The sequence below is a fragment of the Pseudorca crassidens genome, chromosome 4 (genome assembly GCF_039906515.1).
Source record: "Pseudorca crassidens isolate mPseCra1 chromosome 4, mPseCra1.hap1, whole genome shotgun sequence".
Classification (NCBI taxonomy): Eukaryota; Metazoa; Chordata; class Mammalia; order Artiodactyla; family Delphinidae; genus Pseudorca; species Pseudorca crassidens.
The window spans coordinates 119,589,596-119,610,269 of NC_090299.1; the positions used below are offsets into that span (position 1 = coordinate 119,589,596).

General features: G+C 37.8%; 1 protein-coding gene across 5 annotated transcripts in view; it reads left to right on the top strand.

Annotated features, from left to right (window-relative positions):
* Nucleotides 1-20,674, top strand: part of KLHL2 (kelch like family member 2) — a 125,353-nt gene that overhangs the window by 39,170 nt on the left and 65,509 nt on the right. For 4 of the 5 annotated variants that reach the window (XM_067736566.1, XM_067736569.1, XM_067736567.1 and 1 more), the window contains exon 4: nucleotides 3,506-3,627. In XM_067736566.1, coding sequence (XP_067592667.1) covers nucleotides 3,506-3,627 — 122 coding nt within the window. Of the gene's footprint in view, nucleotides 1-3,505; nucleotides 3,628-17,620; nucleotides 17,836-20,674 lie in introns of those variants that run through there. The other variant, XM_067736570.1, reaches the window with a different exon arrangement.

The following is a 20,674-nucleotide window of genomic DNA, read 5'->3' on the forward strand; positions in this document are numbered from 1 at the left end:
CTGGGGAATGAGGGCATGAGGAGACAGAGATGAGGAAGCTCGACAGAGGCATCGAGGTAGGAAATTGCTGGGTGTGTTTGGGAAACTACACAAAGTTCCTTTCTTATATAAATTAAGACTAGAAGTGGGAGAGAGAGTGTGGAGGCTGGATAGTGAGGCAGGGGTGGGACATGGACAGGCCTGCATGCCTGGTCTGGGAGTAGCTGAAGGCTTTTGAGTGCCATGGTCAGATGTGTGGAGTCCATCCTGGAGGTGAGGAAGAAGGAAGAGGTGGCACAGTGGCAGTAGGGATGGAGAGGAGGTGAGGGTGGCGATATCTGTGTGGATATCATAGTATAGCTTCAGTTCTATAATACATGATCAAACACAGGAGAAGAACACTAAGACAGGAAGTTAAAAAAATGTTATGAGATTAAACTCTTTACAGTATCACTGGGTATCTTTTAAAAATTCATTATCAGGAATTCCTTGGCGGTCCAGTGGTTCTGACTTGGCGTTTTCACTGCTTTGGGCCTGGGTTCAGTCCCTAGTAGGAGAACCAAGATCCCACAAGCCACATGGCACGGCCAAAAAAAGGAAGAAAGAAAAACAAAACTCATTATCAAAAATAAATCTCTATAAACACAGCAAAGGACAGAAGTAAGATAATATTTAACAACTAGAATTAGCTCTAAGTAGCTTTTACAGCTCTCTTTGGTACGTGTTTTGGTTTTTCATAGTTATTGGAATTTTTAAACTATTAACACAGTCTGCGGCAAGCTATTTGTTTTTGTAAATTAATACGAAAAATAAAGATTAAAGCATTTCCTTTTTTTTTTTTTTTTTTTTTTTTTTTTTGCGGTACGCGGGCCTCTCAGTGTTGTGGCCTCTCCCGTTGCGGAGCACAAGCTCGGACGCACAGGCCCAGTGGCCATGGCTCACAGGCCCAGCCGCTCCGCGGCATGTGGGATCTTCCTGGACCGGGGCACGAACCCGTGTCCCCTGCATTGGCAGGCGGACTCTCAACCACTGCGCCACCAGGGAAGCCCCAAGATTAAAGCATTTCTAAAGCAGTGTGTGATAGAGATAGAATTTGTTGGAAGTAGATACAGTTTTCTTGCGAGAGAAAGAATTAATATTAAAAATGACACTTAAAGAATGTGAATCAGCACAGTGCATCTTATAGCAATACCTTAAAAACTATAATATTAAAAACTCCTTGGCAGAGAACTGATAATTTTTCAGTCATACCTGTAAATTAAAGTCAAACTTGTTTTTGTCTAAATCATGCCTAAGTCCTGAATTCCTTGAGAACTAAGTACATGGCTTTATGCTTGTGTGGCCCCGGGCCCTGTGGGGCTTTGCACATCGCCGGGGCCCTAGAGATGAATTAGAGTGGCCTCTCGCTAAAGTCCAAGTGGGAATTACCAAAGTGTCCTCACTTTACCACAAAAGAGCTTTCAGATGACACAAATCCCATCTAGCTACAAGATCCAGAGAGACTAGGACAGAGGAAGGTGCCTTATATGTACATGAAGAATTATGTTTCCATATTCCTCGACCTTGCTTTTTTTACCCTTTTCTTTAAGGGGGGAAAAAACATGCTTTCCCCTTTTTCATGAAAGGAAAAAAAAAAAGAACCCCAAAACGTGCTGAGGCAGCAGATACATAGCCCAATCCCTTGTCTTCCTGCTATATAGACATATAACAGGAGCATATCATCAATTTTCTCTCTTCCCTTGTAATACCAGTGGATGTTTTCCCCCCTGGGAAGTAGCATAATAGTTTTTCAGATATTTTAGCTCTTAGGAGAACAGCTTTTTTTGAGCTTTTGTCAGAGACAATCTCCAGGGAAGCAGGTAGTTAGTTACTAATACTTCACTATTATTATTTCTCTCTTCCCAGTGTTTATGTTTGCAAAGGAATTTTGTATAATTATGGATTCCTATAGCCTTTTCTGATAATTTATGGTCACTGACAGTATACTGTACCTGAAAAAGAAATGAACTTTCAAGAAATCTTGAGGCCATTGTGTTGTTTTTCTAACAGGTGAGGGATGGTGGCATTGTTTTTCATACTTCCTTTATCTTTGAAACCTGATGAATGTAGAACTAAACCTTTTTGCTAAGGTGTCCCCTAACACTCAACATTATTTTTAGACTGTCTTGTTTTTAATTGAGTTTTCTTTCCCCATTCAATTGCTTATGTTTCCCTATTCTTGGGCCATTTTATGTGCGCACATATGTGCCCAAACCTGCTTCTAACTCTCCATGAGTCCCCTGGGTTTAGGGGCCATCCCTTCTCTTTTCTGCTTCCCCGTTTCTTTATACAAGAGAGGATCTTATTTATGATCCCTGAATGCTTAACTAGTTCAGTGGATAGTAAGAGGGAGGTCTTGTACCACTTATTTAGCAGGCAGTGATGTAGAAGGGCATCTGGCTTTAGTAATAAATACTGGTATGGAAATGACTTCAAGATGAAGTTGCTGCAGATGACAAATAGGAACGGAACTTGGGCTAGAAGGCCCATTGCCATCTGCCTTGGCCATTGACTCACCTCTTTAACACCCCTCTTTTGTCTTTCATTTCCTGGGCGTCTTCTGTAATTTGTGTTCTGATTGTTTCCTATCTGAGAGGTGTGTCTTCCCAGAGGGCAGGGGCAGGCACTGGCGTGCTTGTGAGTGAGTACCAGGAACTTGGAAGTTAGCCTCACGGGGTAACACTGTGTTCTAGTCTTGAATAGAAAGTCAAAAGGAAAAGAAACTGCTCTAAAGCATTGTCAACTAAAAAAATGCACAACCTAGAAGCTGCGAATTATGCTTTATTCAGCGGACTTTCGGAGGACTTCACCCCAGGAGGCAGCCTCTCAGATCTCTCTGAGGGACTGCTCCGAAGAGGTCAGGGAGGAGCCAGAATATGTAGGAGTTTTTGCAAAAGAACCAGGTAGTCGGAACATCAAAAGATTATTGTCAATTAAAGACAAGTTAATTGTCAGACAAGTTAATAAATTTAGCACTTTTCTATGTATGGGAAGATAACAAGCATCTAGGCTCATTGAAATCATTCCTTTGATACACACCTTAACTATCTAGGGCCAGTATCCTATTTTTTTTTCCCATTCTGAATCCCCTCATGTGCACAGTCTGGGGTGGCCTGCAATGGCTGATGGCTGCAACATCCTTTGTTTACTGCTATGGCAGGTGACATTCTTTGTCCACACATTGGACCAAAAAAAGGCATGGACCGCATTGGGTCCTGAACCTATAATTCTACAGGTATTAAGAGTTCATGCAGTTGGACACGTGGCATATTCATCGCCATGATGTGATTTCCAGGTACAAGTGGGTAACAGAAGTACCTTGTATGGTTTCCTCAGGTAAGCTTTTAGGGGAGGTAGGGGAATGTTGTAGGCCTGCTGAAGTGGCTGACCATGTTGCCTCCTGAATACAGTGAGTGCCCGTCTGACTGGGTTTTGGTCTTCCTGCTGGGTGTCTGCTGCAGCGTCAGCCTTGCTCCTTGTGTTTCAGGTGAGATGAGTGAGAGCCGAGCAAAGAGAGTTCGAATCAAGGAGGTGGACGGCTGGACCCTGAGGATGCTGATTGACTATGTTTATACGGCGGAGATTCAGGTGACAGAAGAGAATGTACAGGTAAGGGTGACGCCTCATATCACTTGGTCCTTTACACATGTCAGTGTTCTAATGCAACAGGGCATACCTATACATAGACACTTTGTACCAAAGTAATAGGATTTGTTGTTAAAACTGTATTTCTAAGAGACATTATAATGATTATAGCTTTTTAATAATGTTCCTGATTTCAGTATCTTTTATATTCTCAAAGTTCTAAGATACAAATCCTTTAGTTCTCTGAATGATGCTTGTTATTTTATGAAGACACGGTCATGTTCATTTATAACTACAGTGCTACCCATATTTTCCTTTATTCCCTAGAAGGTTAAGTCTGTAAAGGGTGTTTTTGGCAGCCAACAGCCTTTACTTCTTTGACTATTTCAGCATCCTCTATTAGTGATTCTAGATTTTAGCTAAAAGTTGGCATCGCACCTCTCTTACTTTCTATAAAGAACAAATGTTTTATATATATGATGTAAATGTTTAACTAATAGAGGTAGATGTGGAGTAGAAAGTGAAAGTCCCTCTTTAAAACTGTACTTCTCTTCGCACTCACCAATCCCACACTCTGTGATTTACTCTCTTTCCCCATAGGGTAGCCTCTGTTATCTGTTTGGTGTTAATCTTTAAGAACATTTTCTATGCAGTTACACACACACACACACACACACACACACACACACAATTTTCTTGACATAAGTATACTTTTACTATACCTGTTGTTCTGTAACTTTGCTTTTTTCACTGAACAAAGTGTCTTGGAGTTCTTTACATGTCAATACATATGAGTCCAGCTCATTTTTTGTGTGGTGTCCTGTATGTTAATCAGCATATATGATTTTTCACCTTTACAAAAATGTTGCAGTGAATGAACATTTTTATATTTGCATCCAAAAATTTCATGGGATAGATTCCTCAACATGTAATAGCTGGATCAAAAGGTACATTCATGTTTTAATTTCTGATAGGTATGCCAAATGGCCATCTAAAAGTTTGTATTTATTTATACTCCTGCCAATAGGTAGACTGTATTTTGAGGACAGCAAAAAGAACTAGGACTAACTTCTTAAGAAATAATCTCTAAATTCTACTTGTACAAATAGGAAATCTTTTGTCCCTTGTAGCTAGTTGAAATATACTGCAAAATATTTGAATTTGGAGACTGAAATCTTTTCACTTTAACTTGTTAGAGCATGCTGTTATTAAATCTTAAATACTGGCAGTGGTAAGGCCTCCTGGTGATCCTTAGATGGCCTCAGTTAACCTCTGCTTGGAAGTCCCATTCATGAGGTAAAGCATTTGAAAAGCCTTGGTTGATCCTGAAGTCATGTACAAAGGTGTGAATCAGATGCTATGTGAACCTTTTTTTAGCATGGAGGAAAATGTTTGGTACGTGTCATCTCATTCTGGTCTTTTCTGTACAGGTGTGCTATTTGCTGGATTCTGGGGCATTGGTTTCAACAAGACCCTTATCTTGGGTTTCGTTTGCTCCTTGTTTTTATTCATTTGAGTGCCTGAGTCTCACTGTACCCTATACCTGACCTTTAGTAAATGAATTACTGATTGGTTTCTTTGATTCACATAATGTGTCACATCGGGGAAAATTGCAAAAGGTGGTTTAGGCCTACAAGACTGGAGTGTGTGAATTCAGCTCTGAATGCTGTTTGTAGTAGCTCTTGTGGTAGAGACATTGGCCTGTGAGGAACTGGGAGAACGCTTCTCATGTTTCTTTTAGTAACTGTCATATTCCAGTCCTGAAGTGTTAGTCATCACACCTCTCAGAAAACCTCTTGCCCTGCCAATTTGCCTTTGTGTATATTGCTAGCTCTAACAGGAATACATTGAAAAAGTTGTACTTGGCAGACTCATTAAATGCTTAACATTCACATTGTTTTTGTTCTTTTTTGGAAGCGGGATGTTTCTTCACTGTAGGGGTATCTTGGTATATAAAGCCTTATTTTATACTCCATTGAAAAATACTTGTTTTGCAAAAGTCAGTTTGGAAATAAAATTGACTAAAATAAGCTACCTTTTCCATAACAAGTATTTTTTAAAATTCTTTCTATTCTTATTTTTAAAATTTATTTATTTTATTAATTTATTTTTGGCTGCATTGGGTCTTCATTGCTGCACGTGGGCTTTCTCTAGTTGCGGCAAGCAGGGGCTACTCTTCGTTGTGGTGTGCGGGCTTCTCTCATTGCAGTGGCTTGTCTTGTTGTGCAGCATGGGCTTTTAGGCACACGAGCTTCAGTAGTTGTGGCACATGGGCTCAGTAGTTGTGGCCAGTGGGTTCTAGAGCACAGGCTCAGTAGTTGTGGCGCATGGGCTTAGTTGCTTTGCGGCATGGGGGATCTTCCCGGACCAGGGCTTGAACCCGTGTCCTCTGCATTGGTAGGTGGATTCTTAACCACTGTGCAACCAGGGAAGCCCCATAACAAGTATTTTTTATTGAAACACAGAGTAAGGGCTTACCTATCAAGACACACTAAACTGCTCTTTCCTCTATTTTGTATATTTTTGTCTGTCTGTACTTTGTTAAATCTTTCTTCTAAGTGCTGTTCACCTTAAGGAAAGGAGCAGTTCTGGGGAGGTATCTGTTATTCTTATTAATGTGAAGCTAAAGTTTTAAATGGCCCCAACTAGAAGCTCTGCTCTGAGTATATCTGCTCTGAGAGTGTTGACAGTGGGGACGGAACTTTCTATAATTCAAAGGTTTATTGTTGTCGGTATATTTTCTCATTAGACCTAGAATCAAATCTCTTGTCAGGTAACCTCCCTTTTGTACATTTCTGTTTTAGTAATAAAGTAGTCTTAGGATAGCAGGTATCTTAGTCTTCTACTTTGGGACTGCATGTTTTTATGTAGAAGCAAAGTGCCATAGAATGCTGAGGTCCAGCTGTCTTAGAGTCAGTTGGTGACAGAACAGGACCATAACCCTGGTTTCCCTGATTCCTAGTTAAGGGTCCCTTCTGTGATACTATGCAGTCTCCTTATTACACAGATTTAAAATATATATAATAACTGTTTGAAGTGAATGTTGTTAACTTTGAGTCAAAATGAAGGAATGAAGTAGTTTGAAAGATTAACTCTAAAGAAGGGACAATTGTCATTTATTATATAAGTAATAGGGTTTTAATCCTGGCTGTTTAGGGTTTCCTGATTATTTTTTCTTTTGTTATTGCTGTTGTTTTTTTGTTTTGGTTTTCAAACTTTGATTTTGAGTTTGGATGGTTGCTTTTAATTATGGTAATGTTGGGGAATAATTTGAGCCAAATGAATTTGTTTTTTTTTTTAAAGAGAAATAAAAGGAGAATACATATTTTACCATGACCACACTTTTAATTGAATTTTTTTGCTGTTGTTGCTGTTGAATAATTTAAATTACTTGTGTTTAAAGTATCCAATCAAATTTTATAAACTTTATATATATGGGACCAGAGAAAATAAAGCCAAAGCCTACTATAAAAGGAGATAAACTTTTTTGGGGTCATGGACTTCTTTGAGAAGCTAATGAAAAACTGAACTCTTTCCCAAGTAAATGGCACTAAAGTATATATGCATGAAGTTTGACATACATGTTCAGAGAATGCATGTACTTTGTCTCCTCCCACCTTCCCCATTAAGAATACTTGACTTTTTGTGTATGTTTGTGTGTGTGTGTATTTGAAGGGTTTTCACATGGGTTTATCTTCAGCTGTGTGCTAGGCATTTTACATATGTCTTAGTCGATATTCACCAGCATATTAGATAGGTATTACTCTATTTTGCAAATGAGGAAGCTCAGAAAGGTTAAGTTATTAGTTCAGCATCACACAGCAACTATTAAGTTGTCATTAACTACTAGTGTTACTGAAAAAGAGAGTTTGTATATTCAAAAATAAAAGTACATTTATAACTGAAAAACATTTTTTCAGTATCACCAAAATTATTGAAGGTTTATTATTCTTCATTTGATGTGTTGATGAACATTTTGGAGAATCCTAAAGGATCTTGAGTTTTTTAAAACATTTACTTTATTGCTAAATTTGTGGTTTTGTTACATATGTTTTTACTTCTCAGCTTTTAGGCATTTGTTTTGGCTTGCTAAAAGTAGATAAGAGTTTTTCACCTGATGTAAGTGTGAAAAACTAAGGTAAGGCTATTAATAGTACCAATGTAAGTAAATGATCTTATTCCCAAATTAATATTATAAGTGTTCATCTATAGGTTCTGTCTACATTAGAACTTTTATCATCTCAGAATTGAAGAAGCATCTGATAATTTTGAATGGATGTGTTTTAAACAGTTCATGAACTTTTTAAACTTTTATGTTGCATAAACTGGAATTATTTGAGATAGAAAGTCTCATCTCTTTAAAAAAAGAGCAGAATTTATTTATTTTTTAATATCTTTGTTGGAGTATAATTGCTTTACAATGTAGAGTTAGTTTCTGCTGTACAACAAAGTGAATCAGCTGTACATGTGCATATATCCCCATATCCCCTCCCTCTTGAGCCTCCCTCCTATCTTTTCTGTCCCACCCCTCTAGGTGGTCACAAAGCATTGAGCTGATCTCCCTGTGCTATGCAGCAGCTTCCCACTAGCTATCTGTTTTACAATTGGTAGTGTATATATGTCAGTGCTACTCTCTCACTTCATCCCAGCTTCCCCTACCTGCCCTGTGTCCTCAAGTCCATTCTCTACATCTGCCTCTTTATTCCTACCCTGCCACTAGGTTCATCAGTACCGTCTTTTAGATTCCATATATGTGCATTAGCATATGGCATTTGTTTTTCTCTTTCTGACTTACTTCACTCTGTATGACAGATTCTGGCTCCATCCACCTCATTACAGATAACTCACTTTCGTTCGAAAAAGGAACAGAATTTAAACAAGAGTTTTTCAAGAGATAGTTAAAATTAATTATTGGTAATAAACACACTAGAGTGTTTAACACAACCTCAGTACAGTAGAAAATCGAAGGTCGTGTGTCCATTTCCTTGGTGGTGTAGGGCAGGGTGTTTGTTGTTTGAGATGGGACCAGAAGTGACAGCAGTGTGTCATTGTGGAGCCTTCTACCCCTGAGGGCTCCTGAAAGGAGGGCATCGTAGGAGGGGCTTCCATGATAGGAGTTCTGTTGATATGGTTGACCACTTAATCAAAAAAAGACTGAAGGGGAGAAACGGTTAAAAAAGAGTACTTGTATACCCTAAATATTTTATTTTAACTCCAAACATGTAACTGTACAGTTGTATGCTAGTCTTTCGTTGTAAAACTAAGTATGGCCCGCTGCTTGGAGAGCCACACGCTTTTTCTTGCACATACCACACCACACTGATACATCAGCTCTAACTACCCAGTGCTTTTAAAGTGCAGTGAGAGCTCAGACACTTGAAAAGAAATCTCAGTGCAAAGTCATCTTCGGACTATACACTTTCTCTGACATTTCTCACACGTCTAATTTGATTGAGAATTTTTTTTGTGGTAACACATTGATCAAATCATTCTTAGAAAAGCTCTCTTTTTACATGCACATGTCATTGGATTACATATACTTATTCAAGTTATATAATTTCAGTAACAAGTGCAAGTGTTCCAAACAAATTGGGAGCAAACCTAACATGCATGAGTTGGTAAGTTGCATCTCAGGTGGAGAGGAGTAGTAGAATTGTGCAAGCCTGTTAGAGTGTACAGAGGGCGTGGGAGAGTTGGTTAGTCAGGCCAGTAGGTTAAAAGGGAAGGTTGGTAAAGGGTGCTTTTGCTGTATTTCTGCATTGTGTAAATAAACATTGAAATGAGATTCCTGTTCATGGATATTCATTTTAAAAATGGACATTGAAGACACCCTATTAGTTAAACAGACATTGGTGGAATATTTGCTCAGTAGTCAGGCCTATGCTGATGATTGTCCTAATGCTACCAAAAATGAACAAGGAACAAAACGTAATGGATAGAGTATAGACTTAAACTGAATTTGAATCTTGGCTTTGCTATTTAAATGCCATGTGACCTTGTCCATATTCCTTAACCTCTCTGAGCCTGCTTTTCTTGTCTGAAAAAGGGGGATGATTCTGTTCTTTCTTATATAAGACCTTGTGGAACACTGTGATTAGATAACTGGTTTATATAGAGGTGAGACATGCTGGGACTTCATTAAGAGCCCAGTTGGGATTGAGGCTTGAGCCAGAAATAAATGGGGCTAGGAATAAGGGCGTAATTTGGGGCAGGGCGGGTGGCAAGCACTCAATAAATATTTTTTAAATTGAGGGTGGCATGCATTCCAAATTAAAATGTTCAAGGATGAGTGACAAATTCAGGTATGAATGAGGTGCTTCAGGATGCATGGCAGCAGGGTCTTGTGGTGGTGCCTACTGTTAGGCTGATGACAATGTCTTTGATTCAGGAAGAGCTCCCCTGAGTGAACAGTGATCCGAGCGTACAGCTCCTGTGTTCTGCCTTGTCTGGAAAGAGACTTGGTAAGGGCTAGGCAGTTGTAATGACCAGAGCTAAGTAAGTTTGGGATTGTGGTGTCTGTTATGGAACAGACAGCAAACCCAGAATCTGGGGTCATGCTCAGTTCTGTGGGGCTTTAGGGTTCACATTGTGGCTTGGTAAGCGTGGGGGTGCTTTGGGGGAGCACACCACATTTAGCGCAGCAGGATTAATGACGGACCATAATCATTGATTAGGCTCCTAATAAACTTTGCAGTCTTGGTCAGGATCAGTTTAGGACTGAATTGGACTGAACTTGAAGATTTAAGGCTTTTAAGGTCTGCAGCTAGACCAGGCTAGTTCACATAAAAATTAATAACGATTTTACTGCTTTTTATACATGGCTTGCTCTTTCCCTTTCATACTTCTAAGCTATTGAGCTTGCCTGTTTTTCCACTGCCAGTATTGGTCCTGATAAATTCCAATTTTCAATAATAATTCATTAAAAATTTATGGAGCATCCATTTTGTGCCAGACAATGTTCCAGCTGTTGGTGATGCAATATCAAACAAGACAGGCAAGGCTTCTGTCCTGAGAAATGTAAAGCCTTTTACTTTACATGTAATTGGGTGTTTCTAGTGACTGTATATATGTGTACATTAGCCAGTGTGCATCATTCTTAGGATCTAGGTATCTAAGTGATATAATTAGTAATCAGAGGATTGTGTGGTTAGTGTGGAGTCACAGAGAAGGGGGTTTGCTTCAAATGGATAAGAGAGGGCTGTAATGAACTATCAAACACACATTTCTAGTGACTAGAATATTGATTGAGTGCCATCAAATCCAGTGTCTCTCCACACTGTGTGGTATCCAGAAAAACTCTGACAAATAACTGCTCTTCAGATAACCCATTTCTGAACATTTGATATTCAGTAGTTGTCTTTTCTACCCTCAATCACTTGAGCATGTGACAAACTGTACCAGCCACAGTGCTTGTTGAGGCCAGAATTCCAACCAGAGGGTAGAGGGCTGTAGTATTTTTGAACTATCCATCTGTCTCCATATGGAAATTGAATAACATGGACCATTTTGCACCTTATGTTAAAAATAATTTTTTCTGACAGAGACTATAACTGTACACTTGGTTATGGTTTAAGCTTGGTTACAGTCATGTTCTAGATCTGCCCTTTAGTTATCCTGATTGAATGACCATTCTCCATTCTCAGCCACGCATTTAGAAGTTGCCCAAGTACCAAAGGAGTTCAGTAGAAGGAAGGCTCATCTTCAAGGTGAACAAAACATCTACTGAACAGTTTTACAAATTTTTACAGTGGCATCTTAGCATGAAATAATTTAAGTGAGTATATAATATTGCATATTTAAATTATTGTTGAACAACTCAACATAATAAGGAGCCCTTAGATTGGCCGTCTGCTAGAAAGTTCATGGGCCGGTGGATTCTGGCTAGTTGTCCTATTAGAATTCAAAGCTCAAATCTTGAACTTACTATTGACTTCACTAATGGCCTTGAGTAAGACATTAGCGTTTCTGTCTGTTTTACAGCTATTAAATGAGGCTAGTGATGCTTTGACACCTCGTAGAAATGTTGTAAAATATACTAGTTAAAGCTTCTAAAAATATTAAAGTGCTCTATGAACGTTAGCCAGAAAATGGAACAGCAATAAAAAGACTTCAGGCTGTGAGGAAGAAGAACTCATTTGAGATTGTTTGGGATCGCTGGATAAAAAGTGCTCATGTAATCTTTCCCTTACTCTATATTCTCAGTCTTTATAACCAGGATGTATTATTTGTGACCAAAAAAAAAAAAAAGATTCTTAATTTGCTATTGATTTCTCTCCACCCAACAAGTCTTGTGTATTTGGATTAGTTTGGAGACAGCACTCTGGAGTGATGGCAGTACTGTTTCATATCTTCGATTTATAACAGCCTTTTCCATTGGTTTGACTGTGGTGGCTGCAGATATTTCTCATAGCAGAGTCTACAGAAAGCTTACTGTTTTTCCACTTGAATTCTGTTTCTCTTATGAGGTAGAGCATTAAGTCCTTTGTGTCTAAAAGGGTTTTGGCAGAGGATGTGCTTGGGAAACACTTGTTAAAACGTAAAAAAAAAAAAATGCCTTGAATCAAACCTTTAGGATTAGTGGTTGTTTATGGTATAGCAATGAAAATCCTATCATGGGAGTGAATTTATCTGACATTCTAATACCTAGAGATCTGTTAACTTAGTATTTTATCACTTTACCAGAATAGTGATAATTTTAGTTTATTGTTATTATCCAGAGGCAAAATGATGACTTTCTTTTACATTAATAATTACTGTAAAATTTTAAATTATTTACAATTGAGTTTTGATCTTAACTGTATTTTATTACGTTTTAAGTTAGAACTCGGTAAGCCTCATAATTTTAACCAAAATATTTGACCAATGAGAACATCCATTTTTAATCATGCCAGTTAAATTATGTTTTACTCTATATAAGTTAAGAGTATAGAACAGATGAAGAACTTATTTAAAATTTAATATGGAAGAAGCCATTGAGGTCAGCTAGTTTGAGATAATCTAGTAGCTTTATTATAAGAATATCCTATAGAACTAGATGGACATCACACTTGAAGTGGTTTTTTTAAGTTCTTGTTTGGAGAAAAGCTAGTTACTCCAGAAGCATTAGTAATTATGTTATTTGCTGTAACTTCATATCATTAAAATACATAATCTTTGAAGATGTCCAGACGGTTGAGTCATTTTGGAGTTCATGTTTTAAGGTGCTGCATGTGGTATATAAAAGGTATTTATCTTGATGAACAAAAAATGACTCTATCCTGATTATGACTTAGCATCTTATAAGCAACATTGAATAATTTGTGCAAGGATGAGAAAAATTCGAAATAAATCCTTATCAGGTGGATTATTTTTTCTTGATCTTTGATCTTTGCCTCATGTTTAGGTATGGAGCCTGTGTGGGAGAAAGGACGTTTGCATCTGGCATGTGGCCAGTGTTAAGGGTCTGTCTGTCCAAACCAGTTTAGGTGGTTAGAGTCTAGAGCTGTTAATTTATCTGTGATTCTGGCATATGTGGTTTGAGATAAGCCAAAGGTTTTATAAGCCCTAGCATTATTGACATACAATTTTTAAAAATTATTACCTTTTGAACCTTGATGTATTAATCCCATTGTCAGGTTAGTAAAATTAATGCACTTCTGATCATCTGTTTTTTTTAATATTTATTTATTTATTTTTGGCTGCGCTGGGTCTTTGTTGCTGCACGAGGGCTTTCTCTAGTTGCAGCAAGCGGGGGCTACTCTTCCTTGCAGTGAGCAGGCTTCTCATTGCAGTGGCTTCTCTTGTTGCGGAGCACGAGCTCTAGGTGCGCGGGCTCAGTAGCTGTGGCTTGTGGGCTGTAGAGCGCAGGCTCAGTAGTTGTGGCGCACGGGCTTAGTTGCTCCATGGCATGTGGGATCTTCCCGGACCAGGGATCAAACCCGTTTCCCCTGCCAGTGCAGGTGGGTTCTTAACCACTGTGCCACCAGGGAAGCCCTGATCATCTGGTTTAAGTGTACTTGTGCCTTTCCTGAGGACATATAATTTATGATAACTTTACTTTGTGAAAGTATAGCTGTACCACTAACATGTATTCAGAAGCTTTATGATGACTAGTGTAGAAATTTGGTCATGTAAGTACATTTGATGTTTTGGGGGGGGTTAGTTTCTTATTTAGGATTCTATCAGATAGGATTATTATTTTCCATTAAAAATTTTGTTTCATAATTTATAAAGTCCTTCCACTGACCTCTGGTTAATCTCAGTGGTGGCTTAAAGCGATCGTTTCCCCCCACCTGGTGGGCTGTAAATTACATTCCATAGATTTTAACTGTTCAATTTGCTGTTCAGTTTGCTAAGTGTTAACAAATGCATACACCTGTTAACCCCACCCAAATCAAGATATTGAACATTTATAACTTCAGGCCCCTTCCCTGTAAATCCCTCATCCTAACTCGAGGGTGATATGATCTCTATTATAATATATTAATTTTGCCTCTTGAACTTCATATAAATAGAACCACATAGAATGTATTCTTCTGAGGCTGACTTTTTTGACACAACGTAACATTTGTGAGATTCACGTATATTACCACATGTTCCAGTAGTTTGTTCTCCCTTATAAATATGCTGAGTACTCCTTTGTGTGGAGTTACTGCAATTTACCATGTTGAGGAACATGTGTTTAAAGTTTTTGGCTGTTATGAAGAAAAGTTAAAGCACTTTGATAAGGGACATTAACAATAACACACTATAATTAAGCTCTAGTTGGGGTCAGGTAGAGGCTGTTATTAAGATGGATGAACTTATTTAATTGCCTATTATATATGATTTTATTTTTTTTCTTTTTCTTTGTTTTGCTTAACATGTGTTTTCTTATCATGTATTTTCTCACTTTTCATTCTCCAGAAATAATTTGATTTTATCTTACAATCTCTTTTTTATGTTAAGTCTAGGCTTTGAGAAACAAAGTTGAGAGATGATGTATGAATATTGATTGCAGACAAGGTTGAGAGGAGAGAACACAGAATAATTTCTGATGAAAAATAACATGTACCTGAAAAGAGCTATTTGTCTAAGGAGGAAGCGTGTATGACGTGTGTGTATGTTTGTGTGTATGAGAGAGAGAGTGTGTGTGCACATGCATATATGTCTGTTTTGATTTAGCATTATATTTACAAAAAAACAAAAAAAATCTTTAAAAATTATTAGCAATCTCTTCAGCCTTGAAAAAATCCCATTGAAGTAAATTTGGTAATCTATGGGGTCCTCTGAATAATATAAAGCAATTTAGAAAGAAGATGGAAAAGGAATAGGCATGGACAAAAAGGGCGAGAGGAAGGAGAGGACAGAACGAGAAAGAGAGGAAGAGGAGGATGTAAGATGTAACTGAGTCATACTGTGCCCTCACATGACCCAATTTTTTTCTTTAAAATAGAGATCTTGCTTAAGGCCTTACTCATTTTATTACACATGTAAAGTTGTTCCCCATTAACTATTCTGTGATACCTACTGAACACTGATGGTTAGATAAAGACTCTCCCATTTTTGTCAACATTACAGATTTTGGAACAAGGAAGAAATATTTGTTGATGAAAGAATAATGAACCCTTGGTAAAGGATCTCTTAAATTGATCATATTAGGAATTTTCTTTTTTCCTTCATTTAAAAAATTTCTGGTTTTCAGACATGTTTGAATGAAAGTTTAATCCAATCCTATTTGTGCTTAGACCAGATGACTGACACAAAAGGGAGATAATGAATATGAACTATTTTGACAATTATATTTGGCAGTTAATTTGGTGATTATCATCCATAGTTGTAAATATATCCATGCAACACCTTTGAAAAGTCAGAGGTGTCCTTAGTCCCCTGTATTAAGAGATGTATATCTTACTTCTGTTCTTTGAGTTAACTGATAATCTTGGCCCTTTAAACTTGCCTGTTTTTATTTTAATTAAAAAAATATATATTTTTGAGGCCCACTGATAGCACTTGTCAGTGTCTATTTTCTTCTTTAGACAGTAGGTCGATGCCTTAACCTCACAACCCTGATCTAACTGACTTAAATTCTGGTTATGAAGGTAGTTGTTTGTGAAATTCTGAGGTTGTGAAAAGGAAGAATCTTAGAGGATCTGATGGAGATACAGAAGAGAATTTTGACCTATAAAAGTAAAATGTATGTTCAGTTTGTCGAGAGACCAGCAGTCATGTCTTTTGATTTGTAGTAATTATAGAGAGGAGAGACTAAAGGAGAGGAGATTAAAATGGATTAATTCTGATTAATGATAGGAGAAATAGAATAAAATATTCTTCTTGGAAGAAGGGACTACCTGCCTTCTGTGTTTCAGTTACTTTGCTAAATGCTGACCTCACTTAGTCTTTGTAACATCCTGGACAGAGGATGTTTATTTTTTTTACAAATCAGAGAATTCCAGCTCTGAGGGGCTAAGTGACTATGGTGATACAGTGAGTATGGAGCTTATCCAGCCTTCAAGGCCAGAGCTCTCTAACTCTAGAGCTTGTGGTAGAGTTTCCATTCTCCATTCTTTACACACTAACTCCATTCTGCCCCTGAGGCTTTACAGGAACTCAGTGACAGATTGGGGATTAATACCTACAGCTCCTGAGTACTCTCATGCCTGTGAACTTTAGACTTTGTGATCCAGAGACCACTGTGAAGGGCAGGAGCACTCGGATGATGGAAACTCCACATGCCCCTACCAAATGTAAGCACTGCCTTTTAGAATCCAGGCTCTAGGATGACTGGTATATTTGTTCATTTTGTTCACTCCCACATCCCCAGAACCTAGACTAGTGGTTGGTATTAATTAGAAGCTCAATAAACGTTTTTCAAATGAATAATGAGGGAATGACCATAGGATAGGTTGGCTCTGTTTGATGAATCGAGGCTGAGCCAGGCAAGAGGTCCTGGCAGGACAGGAGGAAGGGGACCTGGGAACAGACATTTGTACTTTCTGGGCAGGGACTCAGGGTCATGATTTTGGTTTCTCAGAGAAGTGGTCAGTACACAGTACAGTAGGGTCCACTGGGAGAAGGGACCTAGTTAGGGGAGCATGTGGGCTGGAACTGGGTCTGGGGAGCAGAGCATCACAGTGCCCAGGGCCACATCAGTGTGGGGATAAATTAGTGCCCACTGGGTTGAGCTGCTTAATTAGAGCCCCAATGTTCTCTCTGCTTAGAGATAAGATTAGATTCAGATCTAAAGCTTCCAGCTATGGAACTGATGGATGCAAGGGCAGGGAGGCGAGCTGTCATTGAAGGACCCATGGACCACTTTCTTTACTTATGTCCACAATGTGTTAGGAAAAATGAATCCTGTGGGAATGTTCAGGTGTTTTGTTTGTTCAACATTGTCTTACTAATCAAGTTCCTTGAGATCAAAGGAACGTGATTGATGTCCATTAAACTTTTTCTAGTATGATTATAGGTTAAAGCTGTGTATTCACTTAATTTTATAATATGATTGTATGTTATTGCAAATATTTTAGAAATATTAGTTTTTCAACCATTATTAGTTTTCATTGTCATTGATTATAATATTTCATTATGTGAGTGTAACATAATTTAGTTAATTGTCATACTGTTCAATCTTTAGTTGTTTCTGTTTTTTTCCCTACTCTTATAAGTAATGCTAAAGTAGAATTCATGGATGTAGCCTGTTTCATTTTTTGAACTATTTTCTCAAGGTATATTCCCAGAACATACTTTCAGGGTCAAAGGCTTTAAACTTTTATATTTTTTGGTAGCTCTTTATGAATGTTGCCTGTTTCCTTTCTAAGAGAGCTGACTAGTTTACAGAGACAGCAAAAATGTGCTAGGGGCCAAGGTCTACTATACCTTGACCTGAATGTTTGATGTTAATTTTTTTAATCAGTAGTCATAAAATGCTCTTATTTTAATTTATATTTATTTGATAATTAGTGAGGTATCAAATATATTTTCTATTTTTGTATGTTGTGTTTGTTCTTTTCCAAATTGTCCCTGATTATATCTTTTACTTTTAGAATATTTGATGCAAAAAGAAAGCAACCTTATGCTTATTGTGAATGATCTGGCATAGAACGTCATCTTGTGAGGGAGAAAGGAAATCGTGGCATTTCATTGTAATGGGATTGAATGTTCAAACTAAGAACAAAAGCCTTGAATTAGCGCTAATGTGCTACTCTGGTCATGTGCCAGGCACTGTGTTGAATGGTTGACCAACTTTTTAAATTTTTTCAACAACTCTGCAAGGTAGGTGCTGTCTTCATTGTACATTTGAGTCACTGTTGACTAAGTTGGAGACTTTAGAGAAAACTTGGGTTAAAAATAATGGAAGAAACAGCTGTAAAAAGGGTAGTATAGGAGAGGGGGCTTTCATCCTGTCTGAAAACCATATTGCCCCCATATTTCTTCTTTCAGTGCTACCTTTGCCTTTCTCCTTCATTTATTATATCATTGGAAATCACATCAATTACAGATGTGTTCTGCTTAAGAGTCAGCCTCTTTTAAAACTTTAAATACCTCTGGAAGGAATTTGTCCTGGAAGGTGATGTGTTATTAACTCTTAATATGAATTAATAATAAGATGGCTTTCCTTTTGACCCTGCTGGCAGTAGCTATCCCAAGGAATGGAGCTTGGGTTGGGAGGGGGAGGGTGTTCGGAGGGGGAAGTGAGGTAGGTGTATTTAGAGGATGAAACACTTAGCAGGAAAGGCAGATCTGGGTGGAGGATCATAGCTGGGTACACAGCACAGAGAACTGGCTGCCTGTGGCCCAGCTTTAGAGCTTTGAGATGTAGAAGTGCGAATGAGGTGGCAGGATGCCAACGACAAACACTTCCTATTTCAAAACTCTGTCCCTGGCCAGGCCTACATCCCAGAAAGAGGAAGGAAACTTTCTTCTTCCTTCTCTGTACCCACTGCCCCCTGAGGTCATAGCAGTCAAGTAGTAATATTATGTTCATTGCTATTGTGGTTTATAACTATTTTTAATACTGTTTCTATGAGTAAATGTGCAATGAGTGTCATGTAGCCAGTTGAAAAAATAAACTTGTGGAACATGACTTATTTATAAATTGGGGACTAAATGCAGATTTTAGAAGACATATGCTAATGAAAGTTATAGGTTATATTTCATAATGAGGCTTTTTTTAGTCTAACAACATATAGCTTCTTTAACTTTGGGGATAATTTCTACCCTCTGCTCTTGCCCTTCGGACAGCTGTTTACATGTTTTCACGTTATTCCTGGCACACAAAGCCCTGGCACTTTAAATAAACAGGTGCTTCTGTTATGACTATAAGATGGCTGAGAAATTAACAAAAATTTGCTTTTTAGCAGTACACTGACTGTAACGTTAATAGGGACTGAGCTGTGAGCATCGTGTTTGCATGTTTTCCTAGACATCTGGAAATCTTACATCTATGGAATAATCAGACCCCATGGTATATCTTCTAATAAACACCCTGCTAATGGCTCAGGATTTAAAAGATTTACTACATAAATTATTTCCCCCTATGGAATAAGTACCCAAGCTGAAAATAAACTACAGATCCTAATAGCCAAGCAGAAGGAGTGTACTTGTCTAAGTGAAACATCTTATATGTAATTTGGCTTGTCAGACAATGTGAAGTAGGATGAAAGCTTCTTACTTTAAAATGTGCAGCTGGTGTAAGAGTGTCATATGGGTGCTCATTGTTTGGCCTGGGTGTCTTCCGTGCCAAATGTTCTACTTGTCTTCAGGAGTCAGCGGTAGCTTTCCCCCCACTTCTTTGTTTATTGCAGAAAACATCTCCACAGTATAAAATGTTTAGGCTTTATGTGTCTCCATATGTTGGAAATCAACATATCTAGATGGGAATTTTTTTTTCTGTTTAACAAAATGATAGCATATGGAGTTAAGTTTATTTAATCAGCTGGCATGTTCTTTTACTTCATGTTTCTCCGAGCACTTAAAGAGATTGCTATTCACATGAACAAGAAGAGGAATGTGTAGAACATCTTACTGTTCTACAAAACACTAGCTTTATGACTAAAGGCCTTTCAGCTTCATGGTACTCAGAGGACAGGCCAAACTGAGGCAGTTTATGGTGAGTGGTGGGTGATAGTCACTAAATAAACAGCTCACTTACCATTGCTGTATTGGCTAGAATTCTAGAGGTCCAGAAAGGCATTTCTTTACTTGCTTCTCCTTGACTTTCTTTAGAATAATATGTGACCATTTAAATGGTGCATATTCATGATTGAAAATTTAGAAAATAAAAAGAAGAAAATAGAAAGCCTCCATACTACTGTTAACCAGAGATAACATCCCCATTAACAATTGTGGAATATTCCTCTAGTACTGTCTCTGTGTTTATGTGTATGTGTACTTACAAAAAGTACACATACACATAAAAAAAGACTGTTTAGAAAGACACATAAAAAAAGACTGTTTAGAAATTAGCTTTTTATACTAAATATATTAGGAACATTCTTCCTAGTCATTGACTATTTATCTACTATATCTCTTTTAATTCAGTGGGCCTGCCATATCTTCAGGTTCCACATGTGCGGATTCAACAAACCGGAGGTTAAAAATATTTAAAAAAAAAATTCCAGGAAGTTCCAAAAAGCTGTGTGCTGGTAACTATTCACATAGCATTTAAACTGTATTTACAACTATTTACATAACATTTACATTTTATTAGGTATTATAATTAATCTATAGATGATTTGAAGTATATGGGAGGATATGTGTAGGTTATATGCAAATACTACACCATTTTATGTAAGGGACTTGAGCATCTGTGGATTTTGGTATCCTTGGAGGATCCTGAAACCAGTCCCCAGTGGAAACCGAGGGACATCTTTGCTTACAAAGTATTCAATTTTATTGATAATATAGAATTTGCATAATCTACCCATTGTTATTGGACATGTAAGTTCTTTTCAATTTTCGATATTATAAACAGCACTGTAATTAATATTATAACTAAATATATCCACATCCACAGTTTGTTCCATGTGTAGTATAATAGACTGGGGTTCCCCCGAAAGCAAAGCTTTTGGGCAGTTAGTTTAGTTAGAAAGTGATCCAAGAGAGTGACAGT